Genomic DNA, 13380 nt, shown 5'->3' with positions numbered 1-13380 from the left:
ATCCCAGCGAAATTAAAATACGGCTAATTTTACAGTAATTATGTGATATCTTCAAATAGATAAAAGATAATTGAAATATGGAACAAGAGCGCCCTAGACAATATTATCTTGCGTGAGGTACCGTTATCACAAGTCACCTAGTGGCTCTCCGTTTTCAGCTGTTTAGAAACGCGAAAAATAAATGCCGATTTTCAAAATGGCTCGAAATCGAAAGCAGATAAGTGAGTCGTGATAACGGTTTCTCATGTAAAATAATATTGTCTAGGGCGCTCTTGTTCCATATTTCGATTATCTTTTATCTATTTGAAGATATCACATGATTTCTGTAAAATTAGCGGTATTTTAATTTCGCCGGGATGAAGACTCTTAAGAGTACTCTTGTTCAAGGGGAGCATGGTGGCTCAGTGGTATAGCGATTACCTCTGACGCGTGGGGTCCCTGGTTCGATCCCCAGCCCAGTAAGATTGTGGTGGGCAACACCGTACCTGTGAGTTTTCTGAGGGTGCTCCCGTTTGCTACCACTTTCTCATTTAACTAATTATCCAATCATCATTCACTTGCCTTAATCATCGTTTTCCTAGAGGGCAAAATGATGGGACGTTAAATTGAAAGATTTTATTCTTGTTCAACGGCTCAGTTAGATGATATTCTTGAAAATATTATGAACATTTACGAAGAAATAACTATAATGAAAAATAAACAAATAAAAAAACAATTATTATTAAAAAAAACATTTTTGGAACATTTCTTTTTGTTGATAGAGTTTTGTACGAGGCTTATTTAAGAAGTTGTCAGGGTAGTGCAGAAAACATTGAAAATTGTGTTTATTTTGCAAGTTATACAAGTTGCTATATAAAGCTATAACAATATACAGGGTGGTCCAAAAGTAGGTATACACCCCTGCATAGATCAAGTATACCATAACATTCTAGTTTATGGGTTTATTTGTTACGGATGTTCGAGCTTAAGATATAAGTAAAAATACATCAAGAGCAAATGATAAAGAAACTAAGTCTACCTGATGGATAGCAATAAGAAATTATATAAAAAGCAATGAGTTGATTAGTACGGACTGTATACCTGCTTTTGGGCCACCCTGTATATTGTTATAGCTTTATATAGCAAAACGTTAACAGACTGACTCCATTAATGAATTCGGTCTGGCTACCTTGACTTCATTAATGAAATCGGCCTTGATAACCGTTCTAGCTATATATTGCTAAAACAGAATTAAAAGTTCCTTTATATACACCGTTGGTCCCATGTGTGTAATGCACATAGGAACGAAGAGATGGCCATGTAAATAGGTGTAAACAAAATAACAAGTGGCCCACTTGACCGTCAGTACCACGGCATGTAAGACGTCTCAGGTGCCTGACACAACTGTCAGGCGCCTCGATATCTGTATCGCAGTTGACGGCCACCATTTTTAAGATACACTTTGACACGTTTTCGCTTATTACACAGTGGTTCTGCCACATACTGTAATGGCCGTTGTCATTATGCTGTAACACTGTCACAAAAACGGTGCTGACTAAGTCTCCTCTATTTTTTCTTCCCTGTTATCACGTCCTTTCTTCATCTTGTCCGATTTGTTCTGACAGCTCAAACACACATGCCGTGGTACTGACGGTCAAGTGGGTCACTTGTTATTTTGTTTACACCTATTCACATGGCCATATCTTCGTTCCTATGTGCAGTACCCACATGGGACCAACGGCGTTGTGTTTCTTTGCGTGTGCTCTTTTATATTATGCATGTTAATGTATATCGTTGCATTTAACATAATATAACTTTGCTCGAGATGCCCCATTTGTCGCCTCTTTTTCGAACCACCCCATACAACCATTTTACGAGCCCCCTACTGCTATTATTGTTTCTCGCAAACCTATCGCTAGTGTTTCTAGTTTCTTCGCTATTTCAGGTAGTACTTTTAGCTGTCTCACGCTGTATATGGGAAAAGGGATATACGTAGATAACTACCACTAGTCCTGTTACCCGTTAGGATGTTAATGGATTCACTCTGTCAACGAATTCGACCAAAATAATTGTTCAAGCCATCTACTACAAGAAACAGACTTCAAAAATATGCTTACATGTATGGGATATGAACTATACATACATACGTTAGAGCCGCAGCTATCCGTTAAGATATTAACGAAATGACCCCATTAACGAGGTTGAACGGGATAATCACTCTAGCTAGCTATTCCAAAAACAGAATTCTTAACGGATTGATCTCGTGCTCTAGCTATCCACCGTAAAGAAAAAAAAATCGATTCCGTTCAAGTTTTATCGTGCTGAGTAATGGATGAATGAACGTACTAATAACTCAATCTTTTAAGTCCCACTGAGTGATCCTAATAACGAAGGGCTATACGATCGGCCAAGCAGCTTTTAGGGAATGAGGTGTGATTTACTGATTAACATATCGTCTCTTGGTTATTTCTCGCTTTATATATATGGTAGATTGTTGATCTCAGTTCAAACACTGCCGTGTCGTGACAAAACGCTGTAACTTTGGCGGAGAAGTTTTGCGAAAATGAACCGTAAAGTTTTCATCCGAAAATGTGATCTGTATCGTGTAGAACCAGTGTATCTTGACTTTGGAAACACGTGGTTACATGTAATGTTACGTAAATGCATGTTGTGTGATTAAATTTGGTGAAAATTGATTGGTTGACCATTATTGCCTAGTTACACTGGTTCTACACGATACAGATCACATTTTCGGATGAAAACTTTACGGTTCATTTTCGCAAAACTTCTCCGCCAAAGTTACAGCGTTTTGTCACGACACGGCAGAACAGCTCCCCAGCTATTCCACGTTCTTGAATCAACAAGTAAAATTCTTGACTCAATAAGGAATCGAATCCAGGAAGAACAGGTACTAAAAGAACGCAAGCTATTCATTTGAATACACTCAACAGTTGTAGTGCTGTGCTACGCATTTAGAATGTAATAATAATAGAGAACAGACTTTGGAATAGCGTATTTGTCTTACAATCGGAATCGAATGGAGTTCTTAGCAAGATATTGATTACTGCTAGAGCATACAACAATGAAACTGACTTCTCTGGGATTGAATTCTAATTTGTTAGTGGCAAGGGGAATCATTCCGTATCAGTCTGTTCAAAATTTACAAGTCTGGAACACAAGGCATAACTTTTAATGGCGACTTCATAGAAAAAAATGCGGAACATAGATGGTTCCAAAAGTATAATTTGAGTCACTGAAGTCATTTCGCAAAATCAGTAAGTGATATTGAATATCGCAAACTACAACGCAAATTTTGCAATGCGTTATCGCAAATCGATACGGAATGAGCTAGGGAGGACATTTGAGGAGGGCAAAGTTTGAAAAACATGCTTTTTGATCATTTGTATACCAATATACTAACAAAAAACGTAAACTCTTATGTTGCTGGCATTGATATAATATAAAGAACTAGAGATGTTCTGATGCGAGATCTTTGATGGTATCGAACTCGCATATATCGAATCGATCCGCCATATTGGAAGAGGATAAAGAGGTATTTTTCACGTAAGGCTCCATAGTAATTTATGTTTGTTTTATTATTGATTGTCTGTGCTCTAAGGAAAAAGTGTACTACGAAAAAATCAACATTCTTTGTAATTTCATAATATGTCAAAGATAAGTCATTTTCTTTCTTTTTTTACCCCGTAACAGTCAATAATACAATGTAGTTGTGTACTTGTAATAACATTGGGTGAATAGGGATATACATTGTATTTACACTGTCAAAAAGCTCGGAAAGACAATTACCTGGAGAATTGCAAACTATTATTAAGTTTGTTTATTTATTGAACTAAATGTTTATGAGTTGTTGGAATTTTGCCAAAATTGTGTAACGTACAAGTGTTCTGTGACACCTTGGCAAGACAACTGTTTGGTTGTGGATAGAGTATGCCCAATTTGCCTACGTTAAAAATTGCTAATGATGGCAATTCCTGCATAAAATAATCCTCACTGACTGTTAAAAAGAACAATAGGTCTATCTCTCATACAAGTCGCACGTTATTTATCGATAATCTGTACAAGTGGGTTTACTATCACCGGCCTCAAGTCCATTTATCGCATTTAAGCAAAATGGAAAAAACAACGTTAATTTTGAACTTAATTGACCAAGCCTCGCACATGAAGGAAAAATCTCGAAGCCTTCTCTCACAAGTTTGTCTATGTGTTAGTGCTCTTGGCTTCAACCAAATCGCCCAGCACTCCCTTACATGGTAAAAAAAAAAAAAAACAGTCAGCGTTCTTTCCACGAGGAAGACTCATCAATATTTTTAGCCATGATTCTGGTCCCAATGTTACGAGTGAAAATCAAAATTTCTCCGGCTCGCCATATACAAGCTATAGTTAACTTTAAAAAAAAATAAAAAATAAAAAATAAAACTCAGTGCTGTGCACGATTTCTTGGGCGCGAAACCCATTGCGGTCGTCGTTCGGAAAAGCACCCACGAAGGCACGCGGAGTGCATTGTTCCAAAGTGGACATACGTTATTTCTCCATGCGTGCTCCCCTGTACGGGTTGAGTTTTACAAGTTAAGTTATTATCCAAAAATGAAATAGTTATTTTGAGTATTTTTTTTTTTAACTTAGTATGTGCGAAAACGAACTTCTCAGCTTAGTAACAGTAACTGTGTAATGCTCGCAAACGTTTTAATGTTATTTCGTATCGTCATATTTTAAATAACAGTGTGCAAACAAAAACTTCTTCAAGCCAGATCTGAATTGCTGAATGGGAAAGTACCAGCGCTTCAGTGCGGAAAAAGCTGAATCATCGTTTACGGAACACGACAACGAACTTTTAGGATTGCCCAATCTGCGGCGCAAGAACCTTTCTGTAAACCCCTTCATCTAACTAGGACTCGACGCCAGGACCACAATCACTCCGAATAGATTAACCGGTCAAAGATCACAGTGAGTACAATAATGCGCTTAATACTGCCACCGAGCCACCAAAGGTTAGAAACGAATAGTCGTAAACGTTATAATTAAAAATTTGTTTGGTTGTACGTTTAATGTCATTATACATATATATATCATAATCCGTATTAAGTGTCATTACACGTAATATACCTCTTAAATTAAATTTTCTTTTAGTTGCTCATAAAATTGTTTTTAAACTTCTTGTTTACGTTTAATTTAAGCACACGTATATATTCAAATATTCAGTCATTTTACGTTTTTACGGTACTTATATTTTATCCGCCGCTTCCCAGCTCCGGATGCGATAAAATGTTAGTATTGGACAAATCGAGTTTCGTCGTGGCATAGCTAAAAAAAAAACAAAACAAAAAAAGAAGGAAAAAACAAGTAATGATTTATTTGTATTCGTAGAAAATTCTAACCACACAAAAACCTCAATTACATTACATTCACTTTTGCAGACGGTTCTACCAAACTGAAAATTTATATTTCGTATATAGTATATAATTATTTTTGTTTTGGTGGAATTTGTTAGTTCAAAATCACAGGCACTACGATTTACCTTTAAAAATAATAATTTCTGATTTAGTGTCGTAAAGCGCAGAGCGGATAACGTAAAGGGTTGTAGTATTTGGTATTGTTCAAAATCTACGGTAATTTTTTAGACACTTATTCGAAGTTTGCTTTCCGCAGATGTTCTTAACTTCCACTTCGATTACATCTGCACTATTGGAGGGATTAAGCTTAGTTAAGTACCATAAGAGCAGAGCGCTGAAAAACGTAACAAGTAATACAATATATGGCAGAGGTGTAGATAACTAGCCCACCATCTGTGTACCATTAGTAAGTGTAGTATTTTCTAAAAAGTACAAGGACCAAAATGTTACTAATTGGCAAGTTTCACAAGGTTATTTTGAAATTTACGCACTTCTCACATATATCAGCTGACTGATACTTGCGGAATACGCCATCTTGGGAGAGGATATCTCGAATCGAACGCTACAATCGAGCACGCTCGAATCAACACTGGCATAGAGAAGTGCATCTCTAGTTTTTCATAATATCTCAATGGTTAGTGGACTATCTTGCCCCCTGGCAAAATCTAAAATTATGCTACTGGAATGAGGCTCCAAGTATTTTCTCTTTTTGGGGGAGCGATTATAAGGGAAGTTCCGCAAAGAGTACGCACTTAGTCTTTAAACACGTAACGAAGAAAAGGGAAACCACCCAGAGTGATAATTTCTATCACAAATCTTTATTCATAACTTAAGGTCGAAATTGGAGGCAAATATAAAGACAGTGACGCAATAGTTACAACAATAGACGCATTGTTATAAAACAATGCATTTGCGCACTCTTGGAGGACTATGCCTCTAAGAGTACGCAATGTGTCCTCCAAGAGTACGCATTTGCTATGTGAGAATAATACTATTACAAGTCAGCAAACGAAGATGATATTACACAATTCAAAGAAAATTATGACAGAAATACGAAAAGAGGTACAAAGTTTTTTGGTTTTGCGAGAAATTGATATAAATTATGTTACAAATATAAGTGTAACATCAAAAGTATTCAAATTCTTGATAATGAGGGAGACCAAAAGATAGCCTACAATTAACCTAGGCCTAGATTACGAAATAAAATTGAAAACTGCAATTACAATTACAGTTACAAAATAAAATTGAAAACTGCCAAATTATACCAAAGTATAATTGACACTGCTTTTAAACTTAACAGAAACTTACATGCACAAATAAAACAAATAGAACATTACAATAAAATTATGCATCTAAAATCTGACATTTATATGATCATTAGCAACTGTCTCTCTTAAAAACCCCGAGGCCCTCATAATTTGAACAGGCCTCATGCCACCACTTCTTGCAGGCATGACACTGCACCTAAATTTCGATGATGAGTTGCGTGTACTGCTCATCACATCCAGGGCAGAAGTAATTCTCGAATGAAGATCGTGGTTGTCTGAAGAAACACGATATCTTCCCTCAGTCTTGGCATCAACTTAATCGTTAGGCCTATTCCTCTTGTAAGTTGCTTCTGTGGATGCTTCAAGTTTGTTTTTAAACGGTGGAAACGTCATAATATCAGACTTCTTCCCTGCTCTGTACACTTGAGTGTTTAGGAAGAGGCAGGCATGCTGACAATGTACTGCTACTGGTTCATTTGGAACATCTGATGTTGTTGCACCATTCTCGTCGCTGTCAGCAGAGCACAGTTGTTGATCGATCAGTGCCGAAAGTTGGAAGTCTACTTCGCTCAAGACGTCAGGATTAAAAGAGTGAATCCCTGTAGCTTACACGAACTCCAAGCTTTCTCAATTGTTGCAATCCCTTCGTATGCAATGTGGATGATGTCGGAAATGTCCCTTTGTGTTATTCTTCCCACGGGTGATCAATGGTTGTTGACCATCCATTTGTCACATTCAGCTGCAAAGGCAGTCTTCAGAGGTCCAAACCCCTTGTCAAGGGGCTGCAGCATGTGGCTTTCATGCGGAGGAAGAGAAAGAAAGGTAATATAATTATCCCTACAATACAGCACTGCTTCCAAAGTGCAGTGTGTGGTGTGGTTATCAAGAACGAGCAACACTTCATCATTCTGAGTTGGCTTCACGAGGTGAGAGAAATGTTTCAACCAATCCGAAAAACGTTCGCTGGTTATGTATCCAAAATCTGAGACCAGAGGTAAAGTTCCTTCAGGTCCATCTTCATACAACACTATTTTCATTCTATTTCTGAGAAATATGATGGCTGGAGACACGTAAATTCCAGTTGGAGACATGTAACAGAGAACAGTAATCGTCTGTGCCCTCTAACTAGACAACTTTACCCACATGCCTTTTACCGATTGGCGAAAGTACTTTTGGAATTTTATTTGTGAAAGTTAAAATTCCATTTTCATCCATATTAAACATTCTATGAGAGAGAAATTGTTTGTCTTGTAACACTGTCTGAAAGTTGCTGAAGAATATCGTGTATTGAGTTTTGTTGAAGTCAATTATTTTTCCGAGGCTGCATTTCTCCGGTGAGCGCAATGTTATTATTCCTTTTGCAAAATGCATATATCCAATTCTTTCCGGCTTTATTCTTCTCTCTCTTGAAGTTGTATTGATCTGATTTCTCTCTGCATAGTCGAACGCAAAGTCCATCAATTGTTGGCATGTGATACTGTAAAGCATAGAATCAAGGTCCCTTACGTACTAAGCCAATTCTTGTTCTTGCAGAGGGCTGAATGTTGGCTTTATATCTGTCGTACGGACGCTGGGACAGTTTCTGGAAAAAATTTAGAAAAAAAGAAACTGTAGCTAAACAAAATTCATTAAAGAATCATTGCAGTATGTTAGTTGACTCTTTGTTAGTTCGCATGCAGTAAGTTCAAATTTGTCATTTTCTGATCCTGAAAGTAATCATACCCACTTTTCTGAGATTTTGTCCTATTTCATTCACTTCAGGAATAACGTAATTTCACATTCCTATAATGTAAATCATTGGTGATTTCACATTAGTATTACTTCAGTGAGCCATGTAAATCGCCAGCGATTCACATCATACATAGGCCTACCTACTTTCTCGGGCTATGCGAATCAACAGCGATGCACACTGCTATTGTTTATATTAGAGAAACCTATTCATTTTGCCTCAACGTAACCCCGCAATGTCAGAATTGGAAAAGAATCTGACAAGGTGTTCTTCTCTGATAGTCAAATTCAATTGTGTACACAGTCCTCCAAAAGTACGGCATCACCCGTCCCCAAGAGTGCGCGCGTACTCTTGAAGGAAAGAAAATGCGTACTCTTAGAGGAATCGCACTCATTTTACAAATCTATCGCAAGTGTGCAGTAATTTCCAGATATGATGGTATTATCTGCCTTATGCCCAAACTTGATTGTGACACCTAATATTTGATACTAAGTTTAGAAACAGAATATATCTGTATTCAACTACACACACTAATTAGTGGGAACTCAATTATTACACTGGAAGTATCAAAAATATTTACTTACCAATAAAACGTAGGGCACAGATTCTGGCAGCAGACCACTTGCGTACAACCACCTTTCATACAACGACGCTTAGGGATGGTACCGAGACCGAGACTAGTCTCGGTATCGTCTCGAATTATCGAGACGAGACCGAGACCGAGACAGGCTTTTATATACCGAGACGAGACCGAGACCGAGACGGATTTTATATAACCGAGACGAGACCGAGACAGGCCTCTATAAATCGAGACGAGACCGAGACGAGACTTAGGTCAGTCTCGAAAGTCTCGGTCTCGTCTCGAATATTGATAAAAATTAAAATTGCCTTCACTCAAAATTTCTTTCGTCGTAGTGTTAGATAATATGGGAACGGTTGATTGATGTGCAGTACTGCATTTAGGGGGTGCCTATCAGGCTCAAGCCTCTCCCGAAATAAATTTGTGATCATTTTTTCGCACTGTACATACAGCACAAACGTTTTACCCGTTCCTCAAACCTCTCCCGAAACAAAATTCGCTGCTGATGTAGCCTTCTCTCTCTCTCTCTCTCTCTCTCTCTCTCTCTCTCTATATATATATATATATATATATATATATATATATATATATATATATATATATATATATATATATATATATACCGGGTGCACCATTTATAATGTCCCACCTTTATAAGAGAGGAACTAAGAGAGTGAGAGAACCGAAACTTTGTACAAAGCAACCACAGGAAGGGGGACATCTATCCATGTATTGGGAAACATCACTAGGTGAACAGTGTTGCCAACCCAATATAAAGTTATGATTTTTTAAATTGAATGACCTAAATTTAATATCATAATTCGAATCAGCAATAAAAACAAAGACGAAAGAGATGACACTCGCAGATCAGTGTTGCATATTTTTTGAGAAATATTGTAAAACATATGTCAAATTTAAACGCCTTTAACACACACAAGGAATGAAGTAGTAACTATTTGTGCACATTAAATGAAATACTGGAAAGAACTCTTTAAAATGACTTCAAGTTTAGAAGGATCAGTTAAACAGTGTTGCCACTACAGAAGAGAGAAAAATTGAGTTTGGAAATAGTGCAATAACTTGGAAAAGGTCCCTAGTACAGTATAGGTTTAAATGCATAGAGGAAATCAGTATGTCATAAGGAGCATTGTCACGTTTATTTGAGATCGACAAGTCAAGTACTTTCCAAGATATTCGGTACTCTGTAAAAGCTGAGAATTTTGTGCTGTACAAGATGGTAACGCTGTTTCAAAATTCCCTTTTTTCCCTCAGCGTTGGAGAAATCGTGAAGAAAAGATTAAAATGAAATAAAACATTAACCAATGGACATACAATGAAATGAAAGCCATTTGAGTCCTTGAAGGGACCAATTAAACGTAATGCGAATATAAATTGATCTTGAGTTAGTAATATCAATTCAAATTTTAAAAGGATGGTAGAAATACGTTTACGAGACCTACCTAATAGCTATTTCGTGCAGTGAATATACTTATTCTCGTGCAACTTTAGGGGAGTAATATCGAAACAATTCAATATTATCTGTAAATATTACCGACTTGTTATTATTTCTTTTTTAAACACGAATGAATGAAATAAGTAAGAGAGTTCCAATTGAAGCAATACAAAGGATGATTTGTGAGCACAGTTTCTTTGGCTGTATTGTAGCTGTTGGGTGTAGCCAAGTGGTGTAATCAAGATAATTATTCACTTTCTTCGTTTGCACGTCTAAGAGGATCATTCGGAAGCATTGTTCAAGAAATTGTTCATACAAGAAATGCAAGAAGTCATTATAACTGCTATGCCGATGATCACTAACAAAATGTTAAATATTGCTTTGCGTTGACGTAACCCATATCGGAATAGTTCCCCAAGTCTTTGGCATTACCCATCAGGTCACGAAACAAATTTCTTTGTGTGGTATACTTGTACAGATGAACTCTCACTTAGGAACTTAAAATTTTAAAGTCATTAGCCCTAACTGACAATTTTTTTTATTTGTTATTATTTTGCTACCATATTATAAATCGCTACAAAGGTTAGCTGTATGAGTTGTAGCCTATATGCACCAATGAAATAGGCATTTTTTTTCTGGAAATACCTAATTATATGTACCATAAAATTCGTGTATTTTTTAAATTTCTACTTTGCCGCCAACTTTTCAAACTGCACGTTATCTTTTGTATTTGTCAGCTCATTTATTGAATGTATAGTTACAAATCATCGAATAAGTTTGAAACGCGCTACTGCCTTTCATGTGAAGCTCGACATAATGTTTTAAGTATATTTTTAGGAAGATTTCTCGTGCAGCTTTAGTTTTGCCGTACAACTCGAAATAATTGTTCAAAAATTACAATTCTTTACAAATTCCTTATTATTGTTTACTAAATGATTTGCGCTGGCCGACATGGAAACATGTCAAATGGAATAGTTAAATTTCAAGTGAACCATCATAATCAATTGTTGAAAAATTAAAATTCTTCTAGGATTTGCGTGTAAATACGGCGTCCGGATGTATGCATAAAAACTGCAATGCAAAAAACAAGAAACAACCTTTGCTAGTAGGCCACTAAAAAGCACGAATGCTATCTAACCGAGTCACGGCAGGGCGAAACTGAAGGGCCTCTCTAGAGAGGGGGTGAGTCCGAAGGGAGCAGGTGCGTCAGCGAAGGTAGCTATATGAAAAAATAAGGATAGTGAAATGAGTGGATTTTGGTAATGATATGAGTTTCAATAATACTTGTCACGGTTTCATACTTGTAGCGTTCCACTTGTAAACATAAAATACAACTTATGTACACTGTGCACAAATACAGCACCGGCGGAAAATAGTGTCTAATACAACCATCATTTATATGCACTCACTTATTTTGTCCCTAGTAAAGTACTCGTAAGAATTTTACACTATACTCCGCGCCACCCGAATTGACGTGTGGCATCAACCAATAAACTCACAGTGCACTGTTACTAAACCTTCAGGGAGGAATCAAATCATTCATAATTAATTTTGTTCGTATTTGTGGACAATTATGAATGAATAGGTTCCTCCCTGAAGGTATAGTAACAGCGCACTACTATCTTGTTGGCTGATGCCACACGCCGATTCGAGGGACGCGAACTATAGTAATCTATACTTGTAAACATAAAATACAGGTATATTACTTTGTATTTAACTCTATCGCTTGCAGGAAATTAGATATATATAGGGTGTTTCAAAATAACACCGACAAGATTTGGGAGGTGATTTCTGACACCAAGATAAGACAAAAAGTATAGACCTACCTGGGTACACAAGTGCTTACTTTCGGAGTTATAGGCTGCCGAAAACATGAAAAAATGAACTTTAATGGTCCATAGCTCCAATACTATGATATCTACCGTAGTCGGGTCAAGACTTCACTTAGGAACTAATATGTGCCCTATTCAAGTATTCATGTTTTAGAATCCTGCGGTACTCTCGCAACAATTTTTATAGAGCGAGTTTGGATAAGGGCATATAATTTGAAGTACTCGCCAACTACCTCTCTAAATAGCGTTGCAGAAGTACCACAGGATACTGATACATGGATATTTGGATAGGGCACATACTAGTTCTTAAGTAAAGTCTTGACCCAACTACGGTAGATCCCATTGTATTGGAGCTATGGACCATTAAAGTTCATTGTTTCATGTTTTCGGCAGCCTGTAACTTCGAAAGGAAGCATTTGTGCACTCAGTATGGTCTACACTTTTTGTCTTATCTTGGTGTCAGGAATCACCTCCCAAATGTTGTCGGTGTTGTTTTGAAACACCCCGTATATATATATATATATATATATATATATATATATATATATATATATATATATATATATATATATATATATATATATATATATATATATATATATATATATATAGTCTGTGTGTTTGTCTGTCCGTCTGTCTGCGTGAGGTCTGGGGACCAGACGAGTGGACCGAGAGTTGTGAAATTTTGGTCACGGATGCCTTGATCCAGGTCCCGGACCAAGACGAAGTTTATTATTATTATTATTATTATTATTATTATTATTATTATTATTATTATTATTCAAACCAGAGAGTTTCAGGGCGGTCACTTCGAAATGCACCCTATTTGGCTGCTGGCGGGGATTACCGAGACATGTAAAAATATTAAAAACTGACAGATATTAGTGTCATATCCATATTTTCGTGGTCACTGAGAGTAATGGCGACACTTCCAGTAGTGATGACTTCAAATTCAGCTACCATTGTATATATGCCGGGGGTCACCAGAGGGGATACCGAGACATGTAAAAATAATCCCAAAAGACCGATATTTGTGTCAAATCCATAGTTTTCACGGTCGTTGAGATCAATAGTGACACTTCCATTAGCGATGACATTCAAATTCAGCTACCATTGTATGTGACCCGG

General features: G+C 36.9%; 1 protein-coding gene across 1 annotated transcript; it reads right to left on the bottom strand.

The window, feature by feature from the left end:
* Positions 1-7362: 7362 nt before the first annotated feature.
* Positions 7363-7749, bottom strand: LOC145691513 (uncharacterized). Its single transcript, XM_081766922.1, has one exon. The coding sequence runs from the start codon at positions 7747-7749 to the stop codon at positions 7363-7365; it is 387 nt and encodes a 128-aa protein (XP_081623048.1).
* Positions 7750-13380: the final 5631 nt, after the last annotated feature.

This window comes from Thermobia domestica, chromosome 8, assembly GCF_964235325.1.
Source record: "Thermobia domestica chromosome 8, izTheDome1.hap1.1, whole genome shotgun sequence".
Lineage (NCBI taxonomy): Eukaryota > Metazoa > Arthropoda > Insecta > Zygentoma > Lepismatidae > Thermobia > Thermobia domestica.
Note: the sequence above shows the minus strand (reverse complement) of the source record. Positions and strands in the feature narration are given on the sequence as shown.